Source organism: Manis javanica, chromosome 5 (assembly GCF_040802235.1).
Source record: "Manis javanica isolate MJ-LG chromosome 5, MJ_LKY, whole genome shotgun sequence".
NCBI lineage: Eukaryota > Metazoa > Chordata > Mammalia > Pholidota > Manidae > Manis > Manis javanica.
In genome coordinates, this window is record NC_133160.1 from 67,327,486 (window position 1) to 67,353,100 (window position 25,615).

General features: G+C 33.5%; 1 protein-coding gene across 1 annotated transcript in view; it reads right to left on the reverse strand.

Moving 5' to 3' along the window:
• Positions 1-25,615, reverse strand: part of FAT4 (FAT atypical cadherin 4) — a 177,304-nt gene that overhangs the window by 60,685 nt on the left and 91,004 nt on the right. Inside the window, exons 4-7 of the mRNA XM_036997876.2 lie at positions 20,213-20,474; positions 18,558-18,908; positions 11,979-12,901; positions 11,164-11,338 (exon numbers count right to left, since the gene is read on the reverse strand). Coding sequence (XP_036853771.2) covers positions 11,164-11,338; positions 11,979-12,901; positions 18,558-18,908; positions 20,213-20,474 — 1,711 coding nt within the window. The remainder of the gene's footprint in view (positions 1-11,163; positions 11,339-11,978; positions 12,902-18,557; positions 18,909-20,212; positions 20,475-25,615) is intronic.

Here is a 25,615-nt window from a genome sequence, read left to right on the forward strand (position 1 = left end):
CACCTTTAATAGACTGTAGTATAGTGTAAACATAACTTTAATATGCACTGGGGAACCAAAAAATTCATTTGTCTGGTTTTATTGTGATATTCAGTCTGGGAATGAACCCATAGTATCTCTCAAGTGTGACTGAAATTTAAAATAAAATTTTAAAAAGAAAAATGTTTCAGACAACTCCTCTATCAGAAAATATACCTTTAGTAGGAGTGGGGAATGAATCTAAATGGCAATTGAAGTTCAAACTGTAGGATGATTATGTTTTTTACGTTAGCCCTAATAAATTAAACATGCTTTCCTAAAACTTGATAAGCTATTCAGGTGAAATAGGATTTTTGCCTAACTGAATTCTGTTGTTTTGCAGCAAAGCCTATTTCACTCTTGACATTAAACATTTGGTGACTGGGCCCCCTGACTGTGTGTGTGTGTCTGTTGTAATAAAGTATTAGCCTCTTTTTTTTCCCTTGAAGGAAACACATTTTCTCAACGTAAGTAAGCCAATTTCCATATTGAAAGTCTATGGAAATTCAGCCATTCTGTATTAACATTGAAAGTTGTTTATGGTTAGATTTAAATTTGAGTCCAGAAAATGTATAAAGCAAATAAGTATGGAACATTTTAAATGTGACCAACAACTTTGTATTTTTAAAATTCCATTTCATGATATAATTTTAACTGCAAATTAATTCTACAAATTTATTTATATAAATTAGGTATATACATACTTAAGTAATACTTGATTTTTAAAGTATTTCTGCAGGAATCTTTATCAAAAACACTATTGTTTAATAACATATGATTGTACTAAGTAGAGGTGAGAAGTGAAACTAAAGAAAATATTTAGTAATGTTATGAAAATGATGCTGAAAAGTTGCACAACCATGTGAATTTAATTAATGCTGCTGAACTTTACACTTAAAGTGGTTTTATGTCATGCATATTTTACCATAATTAAAAAAATTATAAAGTAAAATATAATGTGAATTAAATATTTCATCTCCCATAAAAAGCATGTTATGAGGAATTAACTTTTTAAAAGACATTACAAAAATTCTCAGTACATGCTGTAACTGAAACACTAGAGTGTATAACCAAATTCTAAACACAACCTGCCTCCTGCCTACTTAGTGAAAATATCAAATTATGTACTTATGGAATAGTTATCAAAAGAGGCTACAAAATGATCAAGTTTCAACAGGATAAAATTTTGAAAGGAAAAAGAAATCCTCACAATGAGATTATTATTTTCAACATATTTAATGTTTATCTTTCAAGTAATATAAATGCTTTCCTTAATATTTCAGATAGTTTATTTCCATTTCAAAGTAGGGTCCTTTATTTACTCAGGTTGGTAGCTTATATGAAGTGAAGAGTAAACTGAAATTACTTTATTAAATTTTAATTCTATGCAACATAACGGCAATTCTAGCTCTCTTAAAATTTTGGAAGTTAAATCATCTTTTTTTGTATTTGTATCTTATGAATATACAAATGAACTTCTATGCAGGAAGAATTTTTCCTCCTAAATAGTAGCTGATTTAAAGAGAAGTATTTGAATAAATAATTTACAACCATACTTATATCACTGTCAGATACAGTAGAAAGTTTTACTAGAAGTAAAAGGAAGTAGAACAATCACCCATTATCAACCTTGGAACAAAACCTCATCTAAGACAAAAATTCTGGTAAAGTAATCAAATTAAGCTCAAGATGGCATCACTCATGCTAAGCTCCATGTCAGCCAACCAAAACTTAACTAAATTTCTATGCTTGGCTCACCCAGAAAAGGAAGGCCTTGATCAACCACTTAGTGCTTGCTTGCTCAGCACAAATTCCCTAAACTGGCTCCAAGGCATCTCTGTGCTCCATATAAGGAAAGTAAACCTGCTTTAACCAATCAGTAAATGTCCACTATGACTTCCTTGTCCCTACCCTAAAGCTTTAGACTGTAAAAAAAACTCTTGTCTTGTGCAGTTCTTCCAAGGCTCTGTCTTCCAGATCGCATGCTTCTTGATTCATAAATTGCTGAATAAATACCTACTAGATTATTAAATTGGGGACATTTTTTCTGTTAACAGCTCCAATGGAAATAACCCAAACTGCCTTAGACTCAATACATAAATTACTTTCTAGTCATTGAAGATAACCTTAGCACTACTTGATTTATGGAATCATTGGTGCCTTATGAAAGTTTTGCAGTTTTCATTATTAAAAATTCTCATCACAATAAACAAGGCAAGTTCTTATCTAACATTTTCCCACTAATAATACTGACAAAGTGCAATCTTTCTGGAACACTTAAAAAGAACTATTTTCAGATGTAAATTGTCATATTCAACACTTCTGACCTCTCTTTTGATCAAAGAGTCATTTGTAATGCAATGACCCTGTCAACTAAACAATATGACAGATAGTAACTCAAATGTCATCATATCCTCCACAAAAAAATAAAGCGTGGTAATTAGCCCTTTTAGCTTTCAGAATTAGCTTTTGCAAAACAGCATCATGTTTCCCCTCCATTAAAAAATAATTTCCAATTCCTGCATAAGAATGAAGTTTATTCCCTATTTCAGTCAGATGATAAATGCCCTTAATTAGAAATGCTAATAATTGAACTTTCCTCCTCAGAACTATTAATCATGCTGACACATAAAAGCTTCAGCACTAAACTTTCTGGCTAAATCTATTGCCAGAATATATCTTTATCCCTTTAGTATATTAGACAGAAGAAATAGATAAAGAATAATGTATTTAATTGTGCATTGACTCTCCCTTCTCCAAATTAAATGCAAATACATACACAGCCCCACTGACTCGTTTGTTATGCATGTATATCATACATATTGCATGTTTTTAATATCAAATATAACATTATTTTTGCACTGTGCACTTTATAAAACCGCCTGGATATGCATTTCCTGATTTGATGAGGTGAACAATCCTTTAATTTTGAATTCATGAATGTCCTTATTTATGAACTGCTTTAATGTCTAAAATCTACATTATTTTTAAATCAATGTTCTTTTTAATATAAAATAATACTTAATTCAAAGAGAAGAAACTCTTATAAACATGGTCATTATAGACAAGCTAATAGGTGGAAAGCAGTAAGTAACGGTTAAGAAGTACTCCCCTTGATGAGGTTGACTGGCTTCAAATCCTGTTTTCTCTGATAAACAGATGCATGCCTGAGTTACGTTGCTTATGCTCTCTAATATTACTCTTGTTTTTGTTTTTGTTTAAATCCATAAAGTTGGAACAATAGCACCTAATTTATAGGGATGTCATGAGATTAAATGAGATAATATAGTACAAATTCTGGTATACACGAGCAGTCAGTATGCACAGAATGAATATCATCTAAAATTTGTGACTTCCCAAGTTGCATCTCTACTCAAAAGTCTTTCCTGAGAACTAAACTTTTATGCCTAATTATCCACACTAGACATAACAATAGCTAAATGTAAGGTATCAAAAAATGTTTTGACAATTGCCCTAAAAAATCTATTCTGCCCCCATCTTCAAATGTCTCAGGCCAGTATTCCAGGACTCAGGCTTGATTCAGCTCTTTCCTAACTTCCTACTCTTCCAGTACCATCATTAAGTCCAATTGCCTCTACCTTCAAAGATAGATGAAATACTTAGCTCCTTCACATCACCTCTACACTGCTACCTAATTTCAAACACTAGCATCTCTCTCAGGGACTGTTTTCATGGCCTTTTAGTCACCATCTCTATTTTAATTTTTGTTCTTCATCACTACCAAAAAACCCATCTCTTTTTCGCAAAACCAGATTTTTCCAAATTCCCCTGTCCTCCGCCTACCTAAAGCTTAACAAGGCTTCACCTAACTCTGAAAAAAATTAAAGCTCCTTACCCTGGCCTAAAATTTTACATAATCTAGCCTCTGCTTAACCTTTTTCCGAGACGACCCCTCTCTTTGCTCTAGTCCAGCTATCCAGGACCTCATGCTGTTCTTTGGATATAGCTAACTTGATGGCTGACTCGGCTATTTCATCTACAAACTCTATTTACCCAGATCTTCACTTTCCTGACTCAACTTACAACAATAATACCTCCAATTCCTCACTCCTCACTCTTTAGCTACTTAACCTGTTCTATTCAGTTTCATCACATCTCATATCACTCCTGGTCTGTGTATTATAATTTGTATTATATTTATATAATATCTATATAAAATATAGACATTATATACATAAGTGTATATATATATATATATATATATATATATATATATTTCTGAGTAAAATGTGACCTCTATGAGGACAGAAACACTCACTTTTCTACCATTATATCTCCAGTACCTAGAATTCCTGGAAGGAGACTTCTCCATAAATATTTTCTGACAAAGCAATACTAAGATGCTTATTATACATTAATACATCCCAGAGAATTGCATTAATACATCCCAGAGAATCATAAGAGTCTCACTGACTATAATCAGACTTCACTTATAAGGCCTATTAAACTAGCATCATAGTTTGATTTTAATAAATGCAAAATGACAATTGGCAAGAATAATTGGCAAAATTACCATCTTCCACCTGTTAGGCCTAATGAATTTTTTATATCTTCTTCTACTTAGCAATTTAATTTGAATAATGCCACTTAATTTAAGCTTGTTTTCAAAAGATCAATATTGAAATGACTGATGTTAACTAATTTGGCTTCACTTAAAAATATTTTGAAATATTTATTTATTTATTTGGAAAAAAACCCACTTGATTGTTTTATTCATTAGAACCCAATGAATAACATATAAGAAGAAAAGCTTTCCTAAAATTGCAGTTTGGGAAATTTATGTTATTCAGAGAGTCAACAGATTCTGATTTATAAATACAGCACAGGTAAGCAAGAATGTGGTTGAAAGGCAGAAATCCTGCATATTGTTCTGGACTCTGCTACTCTCTAGGTCTGCAAGCCTTGGCAAACTGCCTAATTATTCCAGGATTCAATCCCCTTATCTTAAAAATAAGGAACTGGACTGGCTCATCTCCAAGAAGTCCTCTGGCTATAAAGTTATTATTGTAAGTCGGATTTTTTTAACACAGTTTTTTCATATATAGTTATCTTTAAAAAAATCCCTCTGTATTGCACACTGAGTTATAACTGTAACATCGCCCTCTTGCCCTATCACTTGGTTTTACTGCTTTCTTGCATACTATTTCAGTTCCCTAAGAGAGTAGCAGCTGCTATTAATGGTTCACAGACTGAATTTACTGGTGAGGTGGAAGAGCATCTTAAGTTAAAAAAAATGTTAAGAGACCTGGAAAAATTACTTGTGTAGATGTACATCTATTGAAAGAGCTTAAACACCAAAATTTCCACAACAAAACCCAAAAACTAGCAAAATTTTTAAATTACGTATATGTGAAAAGTCATAGGCCTTTGTTATAAGCCACGTGAAACCCGATATGATATGCAGTATATATTATTTGTAGCTAAAAAGGTGCTCGGGCATTTGGGAGATATGGAAGGCTCACTCTTTTCTGTTTTGGGAAGCTCAGATGTAAAAGAACTGCCAAAGGATAAAACTTCTCAAAAGCACATATTTTCTGTTTATGCAGACTTTGAATCAGTGAATCAAATTAAGAAAAGGTAAGCAGCACAGCACAGAGTAGAGACAAGAACCATCTAAAAACATAGATGATAACAGAATTGAATAAGAGCCAGAAGGTTCAGGGGAAAGTCATGAGAATATAGCTCAAGCAGTATTTTAAGCATTTGAAACTGAATTAAAGCCATAAAATGCTTCAGTGGGTCCTTACATACGACTGCAATTTATCACATCACACTAAACACCACAGAGCCTTAAAAACTTGTGCTGCTTTTCAAAGCAGAGGTCAATCTGAATGACCACAACCAATGCAGCAAAAACTTCTGGAATTTCAGCCATGAGTTAAAAAAGACTGGAACGTTTCCTTTTGGCAGGTCCTTTGAAAAAATCTGCAAGTGCTAAACAAATAGCAATCAACTAAATATACCTATGCTAAATCAATATAAAATAACAGTTGCATACTAAAATAAGATGGTGATTAATTGATAACTAATTATCATTGTTTTCCACTCATTAAATCATTCATTCATTCAGTGAATGTTTAGTAAGTACTGGCTATGTCTCAGGTTCTATTCTGGGTGTTTCTGAGAATTCACTTTTGAATAAGACTTAGGAAGTTCACATTCTACTGGAAAGATGATAGCTATTGATGGAGCAAACAAACTATACATATTCATATGTATTATATATAAGCATATAATTTTAGATAACAATTAGTGTTAAGAAATGACAACAAGGTAAAATAACAGAGAGTGACCAGAGAGAAGGTAAGTGGGACCTTAGATTAGTGGTCGTTAAGTCCTTTCTGAAAAGTTGACACTTTACCTACATATATGACAAAATGATGAAGACATGAATGTGCACTCCCCTCTCCTCCAAAACAGAAAAGCAAAACAAACAAACAAAAAAAACTCAGCTGGCTACAGAGGAAAACACTCCAGACAGAGAGAAGTACAAGTGCAAAACGGAAAGATAGGAAAAGGTTGGCATTTTTTAAGAGGCCAGGTAACTGGCATTGCAATTTTCAGTAAATGTTTAGCAGCTGCTCCCTAAGAAGCAAGTCACCTGATTTGTAATGTTTGCTGATCTCTGCAGGTAAATAACTCTCCCACTGGCTGATTTGATATATGATAATACTGAACTCAGAGTTGGGTAGTGACAATGGCTGAGCCTGCCCAGTGCACCATGGCAGGCCCCTGATAAAAGGGGACAGAGGGTGGTGATAGAAGAGATCAGAGAGGTAGACTGAGGCCAGTTCACTTAATGCCATATGATCAAGGGTAAGAAATGCAGATTTAGTTCTTGGAAACCACTGAAGGCTTTTTGAAAAAGTGAAGTGGCACTATGATCTAATTTATGCTTTTAAAGCTCACTAGCCGCTTGTTGGAGAATGTGCTGTGAGGGACACAAGCCAGGCAGTTAGGAAGCTATCACTGTAGCTCTGGCTTAAATAAAGTGCGGCTAATGAAATTAAGGAAGTGGATAAATTCAGGACATTTTTTGATATATATATATACTTTATATATGTTCTACTTCTCCTTCTCCATGGACTTGTTGCCTGTGGGGTGCAGAGAAAGAGACATGAAGAATGATAACAGCAATTGTGAAATTGTGCACATAGAGCCATTTATGGAGATCAGTGAGGTTGGGTAGAGTCAAAAAGTTCCATGTGGCCTTACTAAGCTTGAGATTTCCAGCAAACATGCCGACTAATATTAATAGCTAAAAGAAGATATGCTCTTACTTATTCCAACTGATGTGCTTTTCACGTAGGAATTGGTATATCTACTTTATAGATTTGAATATGAAGGCAGCTTGATCAAGGTCATGCAGCTAGCCAATGGCAGAGGTGGAATTTACAACCCAGTTTAACTATAAACTATGTATTTACCTCTAGCATACATTGCATTTTGTCAAGTCATTCACTGAGTTAATTTTCTGAAGTGTATCGCTCTGGGTTCCCAGATACGTCCCTGCTACTTACTACATTAAAATTATTTTATTTATTGCACAGGTGAGACTATACTAAGGAAAACTCTTGAAAGGAAGGTTAGTTGGGAATAGAATGCCAAGCCATATGAAGACAGTTAGTCACTGCTTTACAGCCAGCTCCCCTCTTAGAAGGAACCACATAAGGCTGGATTCTCTGGGTACTTGCATCACTGTATCAGGTGGAAGCTTTAGCCTCCTAGGGATTTCTGCTTGGTACAGTACATATTTCTAGAAGAAATAACAGCAAGCAATAATATACAATGAGAGCAGAATATCCATAGTTTAATTGTAGTTAAAATATCATCTTTAATTGAGTTGTAGTCTCAACATAAAGCAACTGTAGCTATTGTTTAGTAACTTAATCCTTAATCCTAAAGGGAAAAAAAACAAGGTGGAATTATTCTACTCTACTCTGGTTTTGTTATATAGCAATGTAACATTCAGTCTCACACATGTGATACTGTGGTTGTAGCTCATTCTAAGCAGGGGAAAGGAGTATTTAGAGAGTTTCCAGATGTGCTCCTCTATAGCCATGCAGTCAGTAAATAAAAATATGATAGTGGAATGCTAACATTTTCCCCAAAAAATATTCAAAGTTTAGAGGGCTGCTGATAAAAAAGCTGCTGCTTCAATTGCTGCCATATTGCCAAAGTCATCCACTCTTTCGGCTGCCATCAGGTAAGAATTTCAAAAGAGCAAAGGGGAAATGATTTGTGAGCTATGGAATAAAACTGTCAAGCTCTTTTTCTTGTTTAGAACACTTTGATATTTCCCTGGTTCTTAGAACACTGCAAATTTGAGAATAACATGGCATCTGGGATCTAAAAGCTGTCATATTTTTCTGAGTTTTCTCATGTCACCTACCAATTTGACTTTTAAATCATAGCACTGAATATGTATTTTAAATCCTGTGTCAGAGACTTCATTCCTGGAACATAAGATTAAACTGCGGATTCTGAAACCTGATATCTATAACGTTTTCACATTCTCCTCATGGTTATTTATGATACCATAAGTATGCAAAGGAGCTGAACATAAAGTCATGGTCATATATGAGTTTTAATGACTTTAAGATCATCTAGTTAAACTTCTCCAACAATTTCTGGTGATTTTCTACATCATCCATATTAAATGATTCAGAAAACAAATCGAATAACTACTGTAGTGGTCTCAGTACAGTGTTCAAAATGAAACCTAATATAACCTACAGTTTAAAGAAAATTTTTTAAACAAATCCATGTATTTTTTAATAATTATGTAGTATGGAACGGGGCAAATATTTCTAAAAATTTAAAAATATTTAAAGTACATGGACTACAATTCTTATTAAAATCATTATAAACACTATGTGATTCGTATACTTAATAAAATATGTTGTGTCAATTAAACCTTAAAATACCCTACTTGGTAATCAGTATTATTCCCATTTTACTAAGACGATACTGAGATTAAAGGAGATGATAGACCTTGTCTGAATCATAAAGAAAATTATGACAGAAAAAGAATTCAAAGTGAGATCAATTCAAATTCAAAGCTTTTATCATTAGATTATATAGACTGCTATCAAAGCTTTTATCATTAGATTATACAGACTGCTATTGGGTATGCTTTGCAAATAAAATAATTTTGGAAATAAGTTTTTTTCTTAATTTTATTTTACCTACATACTAAAACCATCAGTATACCCTGAACTTGAAAGTCAGATATGCTAGGGTCTGAATCCTACTCTACTATTTATTAGCTGTATAATCCAAGGCAAATTATTTAGCCAGTCTGTCTTGGGTTCACTGTGAACAAAGTGGAAATAAAAACACCTAAGTCTCTGAGATGATAAAGAAAAGTAATGTGTAGGAATGGGTTAATCTCTGTAAAACCTGGCATACTACATGATACAGATGGCCATATATCAAAAAAAAGAAAAAAACACAATCATTCTCTTCCCCTTCACCATATCCCAACCCTTGACTGCATAGGCACACAAAAAGAATTTAAATTCTCAGAATTATGTGGTTGAATACAGACTTGTCTACATGGTTACATTCTTTCTCTGCCACAGATTTTGACTTAGAATGTTCCAAAGTACTAACTCTCTGTCGGATGGGCTGTGCCTGCCCATCCCAGATCTCCCAGAACTGTGCCCCAGATTCACAGTCACATCCTGCCCCCACCCTAGGATGATGGACATGTGACACACTCCCTGTGCAGCAAGTTCCACAGTGACTGATGCCTGGTCCTGGTTTCTCCTCCCCCACGTCACCTCCACAAAGGCTGTGGTTTTGTGTGTGCCTGGAATTGACTACAAATTTCTACTTGTAACTTGAAAGGAATGCTGAGATGGGGGTGTTTTAGTAATAAAATCTTGGTTCTAAACATCTGACTCTGCAGGTTTCTATTTAGTTTCATCTTCTCTTCTCTCCATGTGATTCTTGAAAGACTGGATTTGCTAAGCAATGTGGTAGTGACTGTATTTTCACAGGAGAATGCTTACCCTTCTTGTCTACTAATCATAAAGCAAATACTAATGATACACATAATGAAACATGTTTCAGATCAACTTAGTTTAAGCTTTATGTGGTTACCACACCACATTCTGTCCCTCATTTCTCAGGATTTTATAGTCAGCATAAAATAAAGCATTGCCATTCAAAAGCATTTAGAAAAAAAATATTTTTAAAATTCTTTCATAAAGCAATAGTCTTAGATAATTACTCTCCCAAAAGTAAATAACATATGGAGAAAGCCACCTCAGTTAACAGTCAGTGGCATTATCATTTGGATATTTAACATGATCTATCATTATTTATAAACTCAAAATATCCTGCTCTCTTTTTACGAGAAATGGTGAAATCAAACAATATACCAGATACTCTGAATTGGTCATATATAACAAAAATGCTAATATATTCATTGAAAACATTTCAACAAAAGCAAAAAAAACCCCAGCTCATTTGAAAACTCAAAACTATTCTTCTGTATCAGTATACACATATATATAAATGAATGTACGTATTATATTCATGAATATTCATATTATAATTTCAGTCATTTGAGGTTCCAACAAATCTGCCTTAGTTTAAAACAACTTCCAACATTTAAAAAAAAAAGTGTCAATATTATTAAATTCTTTAATACTTAAATACTAAGTTGTGACAATTTGTTCTACGGATACTCTTTTTGGCATTCTGTATAGCTTCATCAAATGCCTATTACAGCTACTTACAATTTTGCAGAACCTAGAAGACTAATGAAATATACTTCTGGACCCACTCTCTCAACTCCATGACCAGTTAGAACCGTCTGCATGTTTTCAAAGCTAAAGTGTTTGAAACGCCTTGTGGCTGAAGTGGTTCACATGAGGTCACCCTCAGAGGACACATTTTGTCTTAGAGAGAGAGAGCTATGTTTGTACTGTGCTCAAACCCTTGACCACTTACATGTGAATTTCATAAAGTGATATATGTGCTATAAATTATATATAGGTATGATAAGAATTCCAAGCATTAGTAAATTTCAACAAATATTTAATTTAATGGTAGGCAAAAATATTTTCATTTATTCATATTATGAAATTCTTCACAACTGAGCAACAGACGTACCTGAATCTGTAGCTGTGATCATCAAGACAAAGTGCTCCTTTGTTTCCCGATCCAAACTTTGTGTTACTCCAAGTTCTCCACTAGCCGAGAGAGTAAAAGCATTGTTTACATTGTCACCAAATAGAACATATGAGAGTTTGCTATTATCACCTTGGTCATCATCTCTTGCCACCACCTATAGGAGAGAATAAGCATGCCGGGAATGTGAGTAAAGCTAATACAATGTATGCCATGAGATAAAATGTATCATAAATAATAGTGAGGTGGAGTTGTATATATCAATATTAGAAGGTTTCAAAGACATATGTTTAAATTTCAATTAAAAAATGGCACAGAGTAGTATGTTTATTTATGTAAAATATGCATAAAATCCATGTATAGCAGTTTGGAAGGCTTCACAAAAATTTTTAACAGTAGTTTCATCTCGGTATTTCACCTAGTTGGATTTGTAAAGAGAGAACATAGAACTATCTAAGCATGTTTTCAAACTTTCACATCAATTTATTTTCTATATGCAACTATTATTGTTATAGTGAAACAAAATTCAAAATATGGAAATATATAAAGGTGTGTATAATATATCCAAAATAACGTAATTGAAATGCAAATTACAATTTTTATCCAAAAGATTGATAGGTTCTTAGGTATAATTTTCATAAACTTTCCTTTCCAAGGTTTGCTATATCTGCAACCAGTCATTTATGGATGAGAATGAAGAAGAGGGTGGTGAAAGCAGGACCATTGTAGGAAAGGGGAACTTTTAAATTAGATGTCTTAAAGTGAATATAATATTTGTTTTATTGAAATATACTGACCTGAAGAATTGTTCTGGGTAGTGTCCCTAAATTCTCAGGGACATTTATAGAATATGGAGATAGCTCAAATACGGGAACAAAATCATTAATATCCAGTAGAACAATGCTGACAGTAGAGGTATCAGTTCTGGGGCTACTGCCCCGATCTGTTGCCTGAACAGTTAAAAGGTAAGTAGGGGTCTTTTCTCTATCCAAAGGCTTAGCTACAGCAATGGCACCTGTGACAGAGTCGATCCGAAATTCCTGATTCGCATTACCATTCACAATGCCATAACGAACCTGTCCATTTGTACCTTCATCTCCATCTGCTGCATATACTTGTATTATATCTGTTCCAGTGAGTACATTTTCATTAATTTCCACTTTATACAAAGCCTGTGCAAAAATAGGATTGTTATCATTGATGTCAAGTACCATAACTACGACCTCTGCAGATGAAGAGAGAGATGGTTGACCTTTGTCTGTAGCCACCACTGTCAGTGTATAATTAGAAACCTCTTCTCTGTCCAGTTCTCCAGTAAGCCTTACTTCACCATCAATGGTCCCAATACTGAACTTGTTTCCCAATGGGTTCAGTAGAGTGTACTCAATATAGCTGTTTGGGCCGCTGTCTGGGTCAGTTGCTTGAGCTTTGAAAACAATAGTATCAATAGGTGTGTTTTCTGGAATGTATGTCAGTTTAGGTGAAATAAAGGTTGGTGGGTTATCATTTACATCCAACAAAATAATGGAGACTTGAACAGTGCTTGTGAATCTGGAGGCTGGAAACTGTGGCAGGTCATGCACCTGCACAACCAGGTTGTAGAAGGATTGACTTTCCCGATCCAAACATTTTAGGACTTTCAGAACACCATTCTTGTCAACTGTAAACTGTCCAAGGCTATCGCCTGAAGCAATGCTATAAGCCAGTTGGGAGTTGATGCCTGCAAGGGAAGGAGAAAAAATTAATTTTTCTTAAATGTGTGCTGATTTCAGACTAATCTGCACCAAAACCACTGGCATGAAACTTTGCATATTTGATATATTATGACCCCCAATGCACTTTTTGGATGATTTAGCATCAGTTAATTTTTTTTGGAAGTAACACACATGTATTATTCTTTTATTGTTAACTTTTAATCTGTTTACAACCTGGTGAATAACTGACCTATGTACTGCTTGCTATTTACTGCAATGTTGAAATGCTAAATTACAAAAGTAAAGGGCAGAAAAGTATTCCATGCAGGTATTTTTCTAGTCACTTCCTTATTTCTGTCACATAATATCTGAGAGGTCACCATTAACAGTGTCACACTCTAGACTATTAGCCAACCATTTGTAACTTCAATAACTTACTGAGGCTGACACCAATTTTCAGAGAGGGTAATAAAATTTCTGAAGTACGGCATTAGACATGGATGTTTTAAGTCTACCTCTACATTTCTTGTCAGAACCAATAAATACTTTTTAATTCCTATTAAGCATCTGGCTAATGGCCTTTGCAAAAATAATTCTTTCTTAAAGTTTATTATGTATATTTAATATGTTTTAAAAGTATTCTCTGAAGGAAATGTTGGCAGTAAAATGATAGACAAAATTGTCCAAATGTCAATGTTCACACTATTATTGGACTATATTTAGATAATATTTTACTTGTTTTTTCCTAGGAGCATGTGTCACTTTATAATTAAAAAAAAAAGATATATAAACCCCATTTCAGAAAATGATTACAGAGATTTTTCTAACAAAGTTGATGTACAGATTGGATCAGCCTATTGTTTTAGTAAACAGCTTAAAGGTAAATAACAGATAAGCAGTGAAAGCAGAAAGAAAAATCAGAATTCTTGCCCCAGACCACTGTTTTCTTCACTGGTCCATAATGTCACATGCATTTTGTATATTATCTCCTAAAGATGTTGGAATGTCGTAAAATATTATAAGAACTGCTAAGAAACATATTGTATATGTGGATCATGTATCTTTAATGAATATTTTAAACTGAGATTTTATACTAGGGAAAACCTGTTGAGTTACATAAATTGCTTAGAAATAGCTTCTCTATTTTTGAAGTTCATTTCAGCTGTTCAGGTTTCAGAATGGTGTTTAATCTGTGCCAAGAGCCTTATAGAACAATTTGATCACTGTTTTCTTCTTTCTCTTGAAAAATACTCCTTCTCAGGATTCTATGAATACTTGAATTAGCTTTTGCCTTTTATTGAAACCTGTCAAGTTCCTTACAAAGACACTTTTTAGTGGAGTAAGGGGATTTACTTTTCTACCATATAAATCCTTCTTGTTTTTTAAAAATGCTAGAATTACTCCTTTCCTGTGATTTCATGGTCTTTATCTAATGTCCCTTGTCTATATGTTGATGCAGAGAAAAAAAAATTATTAAGATTACCTTCAGGCACTGACTTATTCACAAAAATTTCTAGGATAACAAGGGTAGAGTAGACCTTTGAAAAGGTAGGATTTTCACCTTTATTGTAAATTGTGCCTTTTAATCTTTATAGTTTATTTAAGACTATTCACAAGTAAAGGAAGCAGAAGTTGTAAAGTTCAGAATAATTAGGACTGTGAGGATCAGAAAAAATATGAATAAATAGTACCAGTGGAGGCCACAAGCCAATTCACCAGCAGGAGATAGAGAATTTTAAGATCTGGATAGAACAAGGTCAACAGCCTACTTCAGCCCTTAACTTAAAATGCCACAGCTTTGGGGAAAGAAAAAGTTTCATAAACTGGTACAAAAAAATAGTTTCTATCAATTGGTCAATATATTATGTATACATACACACACATATACACATATATACACATCCTTAGAAAGAAGTTCCGTTTAAAATATATAATATATATTTTATGTAGATATTATACATATTGTATATTTTATATGTATATTTAATATATATTTTAAATCAAATTACTGTCAAAGGAAATTTTCTGCATTTCTTATGGCTAAATTGATCAGTAAGTGTTGAATTCCTACTGTTTGAGGCATAATTTCAGACACGATTATTATTGAGAACAAATTATGAAAACACTTGGATAAAAATAATATAAGTAGAGATATAAAATTTAGTTCTATGAAAGCATATATAATCTTTCATGCCCAAGATCAAAAGAAATTAGAAAAACTGACAAAACTGTACATGGCTACAAAGAGACAGCCCAACATTTCTATGTAAATCAACTGTAATACAAGCAATGAAATTAAGGTTCTGAACACCCTTGGTCCACCGCGTATGCTACTTCTTTGAGTAAACAATTAAATTTCAGAGGCAAAAAGAGAACAGAACAGCAAGATTTTATAGCCTCCTGTAAACAGCAGCACAGACTCTTTTTTTAAGGGAAAAAGTCTGGTGGGGTAGATGGGTGAACGAAGTAGTAAGTGTTAAAACCTTAACAAGAACCATGAACAAAGGAAAATTTGATTTTATATTTAAATTCATAATGACAAACACAGATATTAGATGATTAACATCTTTGAAAGAGTAAACATAAAAATACAACTGCTTTTGTATAAAATACTGCAACACCATCTAAGAAATAGCTCTCATCTCAGGAACTGAAATCTTACTACTGTAATTACAGGCCATGGAAGCTGTCTATATTTACTTCACTGTAACAGAAAGGACTTTTCATTCTTGACAAATCTAAGTCACTTTGGGCATGTATTTTCTACATCTAGAAAATACATGAGGACATATTGCAAATTAAAATTCTCTCTGAACATTTGCAGTATCTTGAAAAATAGAGAGCTCAGACTATTTTTCTCTCTGCTTTTTGCATCAAATATGCAAATCATGAAACAGCACATACATTATTTTAAAATTCTTTCATTTGTCCCTAAGTATTGAGAGTTGAGTTTAGTGGGCTTTTACAGACCACCAGATCTTGAAACTTAAAGCTGCTCATATTTCTAACCAGTTGTGTTCAGTGTTCTGAAATTGGCTTAGTTACATGATTCTCTCTGGCATTTTTATCGTGTGTGCATGTGTAGTTATGTTGGGTTTTTTTTGGTTTTCTTGTTTCATTTCAGTTTCATGAGTAATTTAGCACCAGGAAACCTAGCACGTAACCATAAGTATATAGTTCTGTTATGAAATGTGCACACTTATTCATAATCCATAAATAATGTGTCTATTCTATAATGAACTAGTATCTGTCAAGTTATCATACAGCTGTAACACACGGAACTGTTTCAGAAGGTTTTCGTTTTCACTTACGAAGCAGTCCCAACAAGGTCATCAGGTCACTGGAATATGAAACTCATTTACAATTCAAATGATCTGCATTGTGCACCAAGCATATATAGGTCAATTTATTCAGCAATAGTTATAATTGCTTTATTCTCAAAACAGCCTATGACTTCCTAATATTTTGAAGAGCATATTAATTTATTTCCATAATAATAAAATAATTATCAAAGCTGTATTTCCATGAAGCTTCAATTTATGATCGTTTGCCTCAATGTAATACTTATTTACCTGTGTTCATGAAAGCCTTGAGACAGATACATGTTCTAGTTATCTTGTGAAAACAGTAAAAGATTTGCTTTATTCCTATTAAATGATCATGTAACCTTAAACTTTACATTAAACCCTGAGAAAACATACATGCAAATAACAGAGAATGTTAAATTGATTTTCATATAAAATTTCTTCATCTAAGAAGATGAGAATTTTACCTCATCAGGAAACTTTTGATCAGAAACTAGATAAATTGGTTAATTTAAGAAATGTCTATATAATATTGTTTGTGAAATACTTTAAGAAATATTTAGTATCACTGAGTTGGCAATTTTAGAAACAGTTACCCTCCCTTATAAAATCACCATTATCCTTGAAATTTAGAGAGAATAGGAACTGTGTCCTATATTTTACATCAAGGTACAGGAAATTACACTGATAAAAGTATTCAAAACTGAAACAATGGGAAAATGTAGCTTGAAACTTTTATACAACACAATTAAAGGGAAAAAATCCATGTAAAGTAACTTACAGTCAATTATTAAATGTGTGTGCATATGTCTACATAGAATATTCCAGCAGGTTTTCACAAAGAAGTTCTTTATATTTTCCCAGATCCCTACTATTTAAGATATGAGGGTAAATGAAATTTATTCCAGGGGAGCACACAATGCGATGAAAGAATGGGGTGTCTCTAATACATAATAAATTAATCAAAAAGTTCTTCACTACAGAAAAGTTGGAACCAGTCATTAGGATAAAGAAGAAAATATTCCTATCTGGAGCAGATAAATACTAGAGAAATAAACTCAAAATATTAAGCTAATTGTGTAAAAATGTTTAATTGGAGCCAAACACAGAGCTGGGCTGAAATACAGGAAATAAAGTATTCTTAGGCCAAGACAGGGTACATACTAAGTACTCCAAAATATCGGTTGCTGTTATTAATAATAGCAATAGTGCTAATACTGGTATTACAGACATTTCTATTTTAGATATAGTTATGTATCCAAATATTAATTGTGCCTGAGTAAGAGGGGCACAGAAATGAGGGGAATCCTTAAAATACACTTATTCAGTTCTAAAGAAGGTACTTCCAATTTTGTGAACTGAAATATATTTGCTACTGTGCTTTTTATCTCTTATATTTTTCTAAGTGACATTTCTACACACTCCTGAAAGGAAACTAAGTGCAGAGCAGAATGTTGAGACAGAATGGTATTCTGAGATTACGTAAATCATCTAAGTCAGTAAGAATCAGGAAATTATAAATTAAGATCAATATGCCTGTGTCACTAGGCATATCCTCGGCTACAGACCTATTTCTTCTTCAAAGTAATATCCCTTGTTTTCTCAATTGATAGGAGGTTTTGCTGCATCCAATGAAAGGGGAAACAATATATTAACTTTCCAAACAGTTCAGTTAATAACAGATAACCTGTACAGTGTTACTTTAGTGCTGTAATATCTGATATGTGCATTTACAAAACAAGTCTTAGAAGAAAGTCCAGGAGAGTCGTCATATTTTAAAACAAAGTTTGCCAAATGCTTTTGCAATTAACAAAATCAAACACATGGAAAGCCTATATTTATTACAAAGTCTCAGCTTGATTATATAGCCTAAATTAGAGAGTTGACTGCCTTTGAGTAAAAGCATGAAAATTTGACAAAAAATTATTTGCAGTTTTCAGTCAGAAATATAAAACTATACATTCCTAAGCAAGTTTTAATACTGATTTTCCTCTTGCTTTCATATTTTATCCTTTTAATTTTAAAATAATATACGTAAACAAATATTTTTATTTAACTAACAAAAACCTACAAAAAAGCTACTTTATGACTTCTACACTACTAAACTGCAAAACTGACACACATTCGGGGGGTAAAAAGGAAGGTAAAGTTTATAAAGTCTACAAAATGCTAATAAGGCATGCCATGTAACTGTTATAATGAAGAATTTAACTGATAAAGTACTTAACTTCTTTAATCCCTATAAATTACAAATTATAAAATTCCATATAAATAATTATAAATCTAAATTTTGTGACAACTGAAGAGAGGAAATAAATATAAATCTGATGACATTTTTAATAAGGTTTTTAAAAAGTATGTAAAATAAAGTACATACCATCATCTGCATCAGTGACATTAAACACAAGAACAGTAGATCCTAGAGGTAGATTCTCCATTAAAGATGTGCTATAAGAATTCAAGCTGAAAATAGGTGGGTTATCATTTATATCTAGTATATTGAAATAAACCCTGATGGTAGTAAATTGTCCCCCACCATCTTCAGCTCGAACAGTGAGGATATAATATTGTTGTGCTTCATAATCTAACATTCTAGTCAAATTAAAGACTCCAGTAACTGGATTCAGGAAAAATATGCCATCTTCATCATCTTCATTCACAATATATGTAATTTCTCCATTCACACCGGAGTCGTCATCTGTAGCTAAAAGAGCTGCTACCAAAGAACCTATCAAAAAAAATAGTCTAAAATTAATAGGACAAGGGTTTTACTAAGATAATATGTACAGATATGAAATTCTTTTATTTGTATAGTAAAATATTTTAACTAGAAAATCACTATGAAAATGCACTGAACATAACATTCAGCAAACTTCTCTATTAACACCAATACTACTAACATTCCCACATATTAAGAAAACATAGAGATATCCCATAGATCTTATGTTGCTTTGTAAATGTTCCGGTGAATTAGTACTACTTGGACATTATTTTTTCTACCTGAACTACCATTTCATAAACATATTGATGACTTCAGTGAATATATTTTGGGGTTTATTGCTAGTATCTGGAACTGGAGAATCCAAGCAATAATACAGACTTATGTCCAAGGGATACCACCTGACACTCCTAAGGTCATTGCTACAATCAAAAGCAAGAAATAAATGTGATTGGAATTTCATGAAGGTCACGTACAACTAATCCTGAGGAGCGAAGGGAAAAATGCAGTAATAAATAGTCTTCTATAAATATTTAATTCCTTTATCAAATGAGTTTCCAAAATGTTTGCCTTTATATGCAAAATAATTCTAAATGTAATTCAGAATAAAATTTTAGGTTTAGGTAAGAATTTGCAATAATGGAAACGAAGTATACACATACCAGAAACAGATAATTAATTACTCCAACTCAACCATAACAACATATGTTCAAAAAAGCAAGGTGATAATTCAGGATTCAGAGTCTAACACATATTGAGCACCAACTAGTCCCCAAACCCATATTAGCAAAAAACTCACAGGTATTTTCTAAATTAACCTTTGCCCTAATTCTAATGGAAATTATTATTTCCAATTAACCGAAGAAGGAATTGAAGCTCAGAGAAATGAGTTAACTTGCCCTGGTCCACAAAGCTTCTAAGTTTTGGAGCCAGAATTCATAAGTTTTCATGTTTTTCTCTGCATTTTCTATACAAAGCACCACAATCATATTAGACATTCTTAAAGTGGAAAAATAGTAGCAGAACTGTGCTTGCCAGAAAAATTAACAACTCATCACAAATATTTTCAGAAATAGAAATAACTGTAATTAGTAATCAGATGAATTGCTAACCTCATTTGCTCTCAAAAGTCTTAGCAATTTGCTTGGGAATTATATCAAAGACAGTTAATTAAAATTTAATATCTAGCACATATATTTTTATACCTAGTAACATATGGTAAAAATTAGTCACTGATAAAGAGTAGTCAAAACGTAGTACACAATTGTTCAAAGACAATCCCTGTAAGATACACTTAAAAGCATGTCACCTACCTGGGGTTGTGTCTTCTGAAATGTCAAAAGAGTACACGGGTCTGGAGAACTTGGGTGTGTGGTCATTCACATCACTGACGGTGATATTAATTCTCATATCTGAGGACTGAAGACCATCATCTGCACGAACCAGCAAGGAGTATTTGGAACGGCGCTCCCGGTCCAACCGCTTTGTCGCTATCAGATCTCCAGATTCAGGGTCAATGCGAAAACTGTCATCAGCACCACTAATGATAGTGTACGTGACGAGAGCATTTGCACCCTGAGAAAAAAGACGGGCATCTGAGCTAGAAGTAGAGCAGTAAAAGTACCACCTCTTTGTTGAGTAGGTATTTGGTAAAGTGAGGCTTTTTCTTTTTTTTCATTTGACACTAGAAGATTTTATATGTAGTTTCTGACATATTTATGGTAATTATATGGTTTAACAGAAACATTCAGTAAGAATTTTAGATTTCTAATGTTGAGATATTTCAGGATGAGATCTACTTTGATGCAGAAGTTATGTGGTGAAATCTTCTGTATGACAAATGATTGCAGGTTTTGTCTCATAGAAATGGTTAAATGACAATTAGAGATTTGGGAAGAGGTTTGAGAATAATATCTGAATGTCAAGGTATGTAGGTGACAGCTGAAGCTACAAGAGTTGTTGAAAATTTAAATTAAAATAGAGAATGGAACAGCAGTATAAGGACTGAGTATCTGTTTAGAGAGTGGGAAGAAGGAGACAAGACAGGAGTTGAGGAAGGAAGAAGAGGGACCAGAGAGGAGACCCAGGGAAAGCACATGCCACAGAGGTTAAAGGGAAGGTTTCAAGGAAGAGTAGAGAGAATTAAAATTAAAGAACCCATTGAGATTTGATGAGGGGGATGTTAACTTCATGCTATTTTAAATATTAGTATTTTATGTGACATGGTATTTTATATGACAGTGTTTGTTACTTTTATTCTTGTTCTACTATTTTCTTGTAAGAGAAATATAATGGGTTAAGTGTATTTGATGAGTGAGATGTGTGCAAATGAATAATTGAAATCAAAATATGATTGAGTTGCTATCTATTCCAAGGAAAATATGTTTTCCAATTTCCTGTCCTATGTAATTATTGAGTTTTGATGCTGAGGTATAACCAGTGTCAAGAAGGATATTAGAAAGAACATAAATTTAGGGTGTGTAGGAATACAAGGCTGACATGCTGGGAAATTAGTGCCTCCACACTGTCCATACATCTTTTCCATCACTGATCAAATGTTTTATCCTCATGGTCAAACATATAAGGGTATGATTTCTAATAAAGGCAAAAAAAAAAACACTCTCAAAAGGTATTTGCTCTACTTTTGTATTGCATTCCCCAAGCCAATCTTAATACTTTGTAAAGTAAATCCCTCAAAGCACACTTTAACTTAGTAATGCAACAGCTGAATTTAACACTATACTACTTTTATCTTGTATATTCAGGTATACATGAAGTTTCTGACATATTTATGGTAATTGTACGGTTTAACAATAACATTCAGTAAGAATTTTAGACGTCTAATCTGACCACATTCTGTACTATTTGTGCTATTTCACTAAGAAATTTATATTTTCTAGTAAAACATTTCAGGTATGAAAAGAGGTACATTCATTCTGACCTATTAAAATGGTTAAGTATTTGGAAATTAGGGGAAAGCAAAGAAACAAAAACATATTTAAAGCCTGTACACAATTGGTTTGAAATTTAGAAATGTCCTATCTACAAAATGCTTGCAACATTTCATTCTCCTCAGGTTATGGTAATTCTTCTGAACAGAAGCAAAGGTGTCAGTATGTTGATTCTTTTTCATATTCTAAATCAGCTGATGTGCTAAATTAGTAGATTTAGTAAATGTCTGAAAATGTCTGGCCAAGAGTGATGATCTAATTGGGTCTTTTGATACATCTATTTACTTAATATTCAAAATATGCAGTATCAGTAATAGCACAAGAAACAAATATTGTATTTCAGCTACAGTGCAGTGGAAATAAGGCTGGTTAAAAATATTGTACTCTCCTGAGGAACCACAGAGACAAGAGCACGTGGAAGGAATTCTAAAAGTAAATAGCTATAAATTGCAAATGTGTTTTACAACCTTAAGTAGTATTTTCAAAAACAAGTATGGCAACATGAAAAAGCTTGAGTATCCTGGCCCATTACAAGCATAATAATTCTGTTTATAAAAGGAAGCAAAAGATACGTATCTTGACTCAACACATGTTTCAAATGATATTTAAATTAAGTTTAATATGCACATGTTGCTTTCTAAAACTGATTTCTTTGCCCAGGGGTTATTCTTCAGTACCCTACAAAAGTTTCTCTAACACGTTAATATTTATATTCGAGTTAGTAATTAAGAAAAGCATATAAATAATAAAGAATATACCAACACATAATTTGCTGCTGACCCACATAATCTCAGTGTTTTAAAGAATTCAATTGATCTTTCAAACTCACTCCACTGGATACTTATGTGACAATTTAATGCTGACCACGAAGTAAAAGAAACCCGTTGCATTCAATACTGACTCTCAAACTGGATGACGGATGAAAACAGAGCCATGATTTGACAGAGAAAAACATTTCAAATATTATATATATTTTTCAAGTTTTTATGTTTTCAACTAAAACATAGCTGAGAATAGAGTTGAAAGTAGAATAAAGATTTATCTAAAAGCATTAATATTAATGGATTGCTAGCCACTCAAAAAAGGAAATAGCCAATAATTCTGAATGCTGTAGGAAGCTAGGTATCCATTCTGCTTGGCATAAGGCCAAACAAATGTTGGTTCCTCATGTTAGGAGTTGAAATAGTCAGTAGTCATTAAAATGCTACTAAAAAATTTATGAGAAAATATATGCAAGCAGGAAAGCAAACTCTCTTAACTTAATCATTAAAAATAATAGTCCAAATGCAGTTTTACAAAAATTCCCTCCTTTCCTTTAAGTTTGTGTGAACCTACTTCCTCCTTTCCATCATCTCCTGCCTTTCCCCCTCCCAGTAGCATCCCCTGACACAGAGATCCTATTACAGAATACTTGGCAATCTTTATGCCTTCAGGCACAGTCACTCTCTACAAATTGTCAGCATCCCTACCTACTCCTGAACTGCCAACAACCCTCCCTCTGCTTCCCCATGTCTTTCTGTTTATAGCTTTACACTTTTCTGCCCTTGCACTTCCATCCTGTCTCACTCCAAAGGCATTTCTTATATGTCCTAGATACCATCACATTACATTCAGTATTGTTATTAAACTGCAGTTGTCTAAGTCATAATACCTGCATAGTTACTTAGATTTTTCTTAAACTTAAAAACAAAGCTCAATAGAAATAAAATAAAGTGCACTAAAATCTTGTGGATGTAAATACCTACAGACATAAGGACCTTCCCAGTCTTCCTCAAATCTCATCATAAATATAAACACATTTCAAAAGATAAACATAAAGGCAGTGCAAGGGTATGTAAACATATGCAGACAAAAAATAAATAAATATGCAGGCAGCACTACATTTGTATTAGCCCTTATTTGCCATATCTTGAAAAGAAAAAATAGGGAGAGAAATAAAATTATAACAATATCAACATAATAGTATTAAAAGAGTGAATGTTGGCATCTCTATCAAGTAATCAGGTCTTAAGAGAGTAGTGTATCCTATTAGATATAAATACATTATAATTAACATGATTATTGCTTCACTGAATAAATCATCTGAAACAAATGAGATTTATTTGTTCTATTTCTACAGAGAGTATGGCCAACAAAACAGTCATTAAAATTACAATTACAATTATTGGATGTGAATTCCCTTATAACAATTGCATGAGCTTTTTTGTTGTTTTGATAAAATAGAATTTAGGAAATTTTATGAATTGAACTATCCAAATGTGTATAACCAACAGTTAGCTTTAAGAAAATGTAGTATTTATGGAACTATAGATTGTATTTCATATCTATCAATGATAATATAAATATTCAAAATAATAAAAATAACTTTTTTAATGGCACCTAGAATTGGGAAGAAACTTTTCTCAGTTGTTACAGAGGAGGCAGCAGGCCCCAAATGGAGTCAATTGTCTAAATCACATGGCAGCAAATCAAGACTTAATACCTAACTGCAGTTTCAACACCCCCCCCCAATGAAACCGTTAACCGGTCAACATGGAATTACATGATCAGCACCAGTGAGATGATCACCAGACCCAAAAGATCCCTCCTTCCTCTTAGAAATGCAACCTTACCTTGAACAATGCATTGTGTGGTAATAATTTCCTTTTTTCACCCCTTTTCCATCTTTACAAACCTTTCCTTTTATACAGCTCAATGGAGCTCATTTCTATTGCTACATGGATACTACTCAACTCATAAATCACTGAATACAGTCAATATGATCTTTAAATTTACTCAGTTGAATATTTGTTGTTTAACTGATTTGGTGGCAGTGACAGATTCAAGGAAACTTCTGATGCCTTTGGGGACCATGAGAAACACAAGTGTATCACCCTAAGCACCTTTTGGAGTTCACTGTTTTTCTTGCCATGGGTAAGTTTCTCTGGGTTCTGAGATTAGCTCTCTTTGCCCTGAATTTCCAGTCCAACTGGCTTTTCAGTTCAGGGCTTAGTGGATCAGCTTGAGCTGGCAGATGGTTTCATCCAGAATCAGAGTCTTTAGCCTTGATTCAGTCCACATTTCCCCCAGCTGCTTCAGATCCCTTTCCCCACTTTTAGTCCATAGTCCCTATTTACTGGAGTCTACTGGTTTCACCCTCACTGGGAATTGCTGGTGGTGCTCACAGCCTTTTCTTGGCCAGTCTTCAGCAACATTCTTCATTGCTACTGGTATGTTAAGATGCACATATTTGTTTCTCTTGTGTTATGTAGGTAAGGCTACTGCTAACAAGGTTCTTGAAAGCCAAAAAGCAAAAGAATCGGTGGGTGCAGACTGAGCCCTTAAAAACTAATAGATTTCTCACCACCGAACTCAAAGATGCCTGCATTAGGATAAATTAGTACCAAAATGGGTTAGATGGACACTAGCAAGACCACCTGGCAACCTCAAGAAAATTTCTGTGCAGTGAGGTACACTGTAAGACATCATACATACATCCCCAACCCAGCTTCCTGAGGAACCTACAGGCTTAGCTGAAAATAAATAAATCCTTAAAATATAAAGGGTTAGGCTCACCACCTTCTAGCACACCTGCTTATTTTATGTCTAAGTAGTATTGTCTCAGAAAACATAAGCATCTACAAAATTTTACAGAGCTGTTTTGTGTAAGAACTCGGTAACTGATGACTTGGTGACCATCCAGGTTCAGGGTTCCAGATACGGTGGTACAGAAAAGTGGGTTGTACCCCATTTGCAGCAAGATATCACTAGACACAAAATGGGGTT